This window comes from Colossoma macropomum, unplaced genomic scaffold (genome assembly GCF_904425465.1).
Source record: "Colossoma macropomum unplaced genomic scaffold, Colossoma_macropomum, whole genome shotgun sequence".
NCBI lineage: Eukaryota > Metazoa > Chordata > Actinopteri > Characiformes > Serrasalmidae > Colossoma > Colossoma macropomum.
The window spans coordinates 28,937,520-28,942,295 of record NW_023494796.1 but is presented as its reverse complement, the minus strand read 5'-3'; the positions used below and the strand labels follow the sequence as shown (position 1 = coordinate 28,942,295).

The 4,776-nt window shown below is 40.3% G+C and overlaps 1 protein-coding gene across 1 annotated transcript; it reads left to right on the top strand.

Moving 5' to 3' along the window:
- The first annotated feature begins 1,063 nt into the window (after window positions 1-1,063).
- LOC118816713 lies at window positions 1,064-4,256 on the top strand. The gene is made up of 2 exons (XM_036583253.1): window positions 1,064-3,692; window positions 3,967-4,256. Exon 1 carries the CDS (start codon window positions 1,113-1,115, stop codon window positions 2,247-2,249), a length of 1,137 nt encoding a protein of 378 aa, XP_036439146.1. The 5' UTR covers window positions 1,064-1,112; the 3' UTR covers window positions 2,250-3,692; window positions 3,967-4,256.
- The last annotated feature ends 520 nt before the right edge of the window (window positions 4,257-4,776 follow it).

The following is a 4,776-nucleotide window of genomic DNA, read 5'->3' as shown; positions in this document are numbered from 1 at the left end:
TTTCTTCCTTTATCCACCTATGGTGTGTGAGAATTGAAGAGGAGAAAGAGGGGGAGAAAAGAAAAGGATGAGAGAAGGAGAAAGACAGAGAAAGACACAAAGAGAGAAAAAGAGAGAAATGTGTATGTAGAAAGAGAGAGAGAGAGAGAGAGAGAGGAGAAAGAGGTCATAAGCAGGCAGGTCATTGCTGACACGGTGTGAGATCTGATGATTCAGGATGCCCATGGGTTAGCTCATGTTGTAAGGGGGGAAGTTAGCAGAAAGATTACAAAGGAGTATGGTTTTTGGGCACCATGCTTGCTTGAACAGATTGATTATGTTATAGGCAGGTGCACTATCTGCTTGAAAAATAATGTTCGAAGGGGTGTGATGGTTCCTCCTGGTCACATTCCAACTCCGAGGGGTCATATGTGTGAGTTAGTTGTGGACTTTGTTGACATGATAAAACCAGTTGAAGGTAAGAGATATATGCTAGTCGTTGTGGATAGATTTTCACGATGGCCTGAGGCTTGTCCTACCAAGTGGAAGGACGCTCAGTCGGTTGCCAAGTTTCTATGTAGAGAGGTCATAAGCAGGTGGAGACTTCCAGATCGGATATCCTCAGATAATGGGAAAGAGTTTGTGGATAAGACGATGAAATTGATTTTGCAACAATTGGGAATTAAATGGTGTCTTTGTGCAGTTTATCATCCTCAAAGCCAAGGGATTTGTGAAAAAATGAATGGTGTTTTGAAAAATCGCATTGTTAAAATTTGCCAACACACAGGCTTAAATTGGATAGCGGCACTTCAGCTGGCCCTAAGGGTGTGTTGCTCAAGTGAGCTGCATGATTTGCATATGACACCTCATGAGCTGGTTACGGGAAGACAAATGCCAACACCTTGTCTGCGTACAAGTGGAAAGGGTCCAAGCTTAGCCCTTTTGGAAGATGAAATGCGAGCATACGTTACATATTTGGCTAATTTGCATAAAATAATATTTAGGTACGTTTCTGACAGGCAAAGAAAAGCAGAAGTGCAGGCGAGGCTCGATGAGCAAAAGAGTAGCACAGTGCAACCTGGAGACAAGGTGTTCGTGAAGGTGTTTAGAAGAAAGAGTCAGACCAAAATGTTATGAGGCCTAGGGCTGAAGTGACCTTAGGGGATTCTACTCTTTTAGCATTGAAGGTTACTGGAGATATAAATGTGAGACATTTAACTACGTTGGCGCCTCAGATGATTTCGACGATGTCAACTCCTATGAAGAAGGTTATCAGAGCTAAGTTAGGAAGAGCGGTTTATCTCCCCTGTCAATGTGGAAGGTTTAATGTTGGTGGTAATAATACTCCTAAGTGGAAAAATAGTCGTGGTGAATATGTGTTGTTAACAGGACCTGAAGTTGATACTGTGTCTCATGATCAGAGGAAGTATCTTTTGTATAATGACAAGAGGTGGTTGAAAGTTAGGGATGATTGTTCACTTGTTGTGCGTAACGTTACATGGGAAGACCAAGGGGAATACACATGTACTTATTTAGAGCCAGAGTTTAAATTTATTCCGTTTCATAATGTGTGGAGAGAGGGTTATATAACTCATAAGGAAGTAGTTGTGATAAAAGATTTCAGTTCTACTGGAGTTTTCATGGTCACTAAAAAGGTTCAGGAACGATTCACCACAGCAACCACTCCAAGGGTGAATATTGCATTGATGAAGCTTACCACTTTACCCCCAGAAACAACTACAGCTCAGAGGACTATTTTAGACATGGAAGATGAGTTTTTTTACTTTGACTGGACACCAGAAGACATGACTGACCATCATTGTGTATTACAGAAGAGAGAAACTAAGTGGAAGGCATATGGATTTGATTCCTCAGTGTTACAAATCGCAGACCCATGGGCAGGTAGGGACTTATGGTTCCAGCAGTTAACCCATTCTGTAAGATCGGTTAGGAAGCTGAATTGTCCATGTGTGGGGAAAGTTCCAACACCAGTCACATGGCCTTCAATTTTAGAGATGGTACCAGAACAATTAAGTGCTAAATGTCAATCTTATGCATTATCGTGGCTGTTATACCAGCAGCAATCAGCAGAAGATAAGGTAATGGCTCTGTCAGTGCATCTGTTTAGACCTAAACATAATTGTTCTTGGTTGAGGGAGTTATCATATGTGAATTTACTTGATCAGCATGAAAATATGATAGCAGCAATCCCTGTTCCGTTGGAAGTGAAATCTGTGGGGGCTAAAGATTGTTTTTTTTTTTCCAGATGATACTCATAATGGGCCTGGAAAGTTTATGGGATTATCAGACTGTAACAACTATATTATGGACTTGGGAGAACGTAAATATGAAGTTATGGATGACTTGTTTAAAGTGACTTTTCAGGTACCACATCGCAAACTGAGTAGAACTTTATGGTGCGGAACCAAAAGTTGCCTGGAAATGTGACTATAGGGAATTTTAAGTATATTTGGTGGGTTTGTGGTGATAAGGCATATATATTTCTACCATATGGGTGGACAGGATGCTGTTATTTGGCAACGTTGAAGCTTCCATATGAGGTTTTTACTGTCCAGAAGGGAAAAGTATCTGATGAGGTTCAATCTGATGCTATTTCTGGAAGTAGGAAGAAAAGGGAATTGGCACAATTTCAGACTCTGGAGTCCTATCATTGGAGGATAAGTCTAGGTGAGAAGTGGGGTATAGGATTGTTTCCATGGTATGGTGTGACATTTTTGGCAGATCACATTGATAATATTACCTACACTCTACAGGGTTTTGCAAATGAGACTATAAGAGGCTTTGAATACTTGTCAAATACCCAAAAGAGTCACAGACTGACGTTGCTGAAACATGACATGGCTCTTGATTATCTTTTGGCCAAACAAGGTGGCCTATGTGTGGCTTTGAACTTAACTGGGGATGCCTGTTAGACTTTGATTCCTGATAGTTCTGACAATATGACTTGTGTCATAGATGCATTGAAGCATATAAGGGATGTGTTTGGCCCATCGGAAGGAGCTGGATGGTCTGCGAATGCTTGCTTGCAGGAGAAATTAGGACCGTTGAGAGCAGTCTTGGTTCAGATGATGGTAGCAGTTCTTATATCATTGAGTTTGATGTTCTGTTTCTGTACGTTGTTGTTAACCTTTGCGAAGGCTATGATATTGAGATGGGTTGGAGTTGTGATGCCTGGAGATCAAGTTCAGATGCCATTACTACATAGGACTGACACAGACGATGACAAGGAAGTGGTGATAGAAGGCGAACTGATGGAGAAATATCCATTTTGAATATCTACTCTTATTACAGTCTTGACATTGATTTCTGTTATCATTTTGGTATTTAGTGGTCTCTTACTATAGAGTGGGATGATTGCAGGGGGAAATGGAAAAATGTGACTTATAACTTAGAATAATGTGAAAGTATGATAATGTGAATTTAACATTTACTTATAAGATGTTAATCTGTATTTGACGTTTCAGTTTGCATCTGTTGTTTTTGCAAAAGATACTGGTTGGTGGTTTTCTTTCCTTCAAGAACGATGTTGGGGGAAGATCACTCTAAGGGTGGTTGGATTTTCAGGGACCCAGATGTGCATGGACAATAAGAATGGATTGGAGGACTTTGAAAAAGGACACTGTGATACAATGCCCAGAGTCAACACATCATCGACACTACACTGAGAGTCGACGCTGCTGAGGAGCTGCAATGTGATACATTTTATGTTTTCTCATATATATATATATATATATATTTGCATAGTATTGAATTTTGTTTTATTATATTGTAATGTCAGATTTCAGGATTTGTTTCAGTTTAGGCTACATTTAGGAGTTCACCAGCAGTCAGTTTGACACTTTTCAAATCATTGTATTTAATGACAAAATGCTCACCAGGTTTAATATCTAGCTGGATCTTTGTCCTGTAAATGTCAGAAGATGAGTTGCCCCTTCTTACACACCAGTATGTGCCTTTATCCTCCAGTTTCAGATGAGTGATGGTGAGGGTGAAGATATGGACTGACGTGTTGTCATGCAGCAAGAATTTCCTGCTCTGTCCAGCCTCAAAGGGGATTTTAGCATCACCTTTGCAAAAGTATTTTTCTTTGTATCCAGGTTTATATGGACATCTGTTCCTGACTTGTTCTCCTTCATATGCTGTGTAATTTAGCTCTTCAGTCTCACATCTTACCCCTACATGGAGGTGAACCCAAAAATACAGCTATTTGCTTCTTCTTGAAGCAAATTACGTTATATGGCCAAAGGTTTGTGGACACCCCCTCTAATTATTGACTTCATGTTTCAGCCACACCCATTGCTAACAGGTATATAAAATTGAGCACTTATCCATGCAGTGGGTCATAACGAAGAGTTCAGTGCCGTTTAACGTGGCACTGTCATAGGCCGCCACAAGTCAGTGAAACTTCTGCACTGCTACATCTGTCCTAGTCAACTGTAAGTGCTATTACTGTAAAATGGAATTGTATAGGAGCAACAACAGCTCAGGTCCTTTCCTGTTTCAGCATGATGGGGTATATGAAGGCATGGTTTGATGAGGTTGGTGTGGAGAAGATCCAGTGTCCTGAACAGAACCCAGACCTCAACCCCACTAACCACCATAGGACACATTTGAATGTTGTTTTTTTACCATTTTTCCTAAATTTAACCTGTCAAATTCCACTCACTAGTTAGGACTCCCCCAATCACATGATACTAATGTAATGTTTCTTTATTTGAACTTGAGCTGTTTTCATTGTAAGTATCAACAACTACAAGTCAAAATAGGTAATCAGCC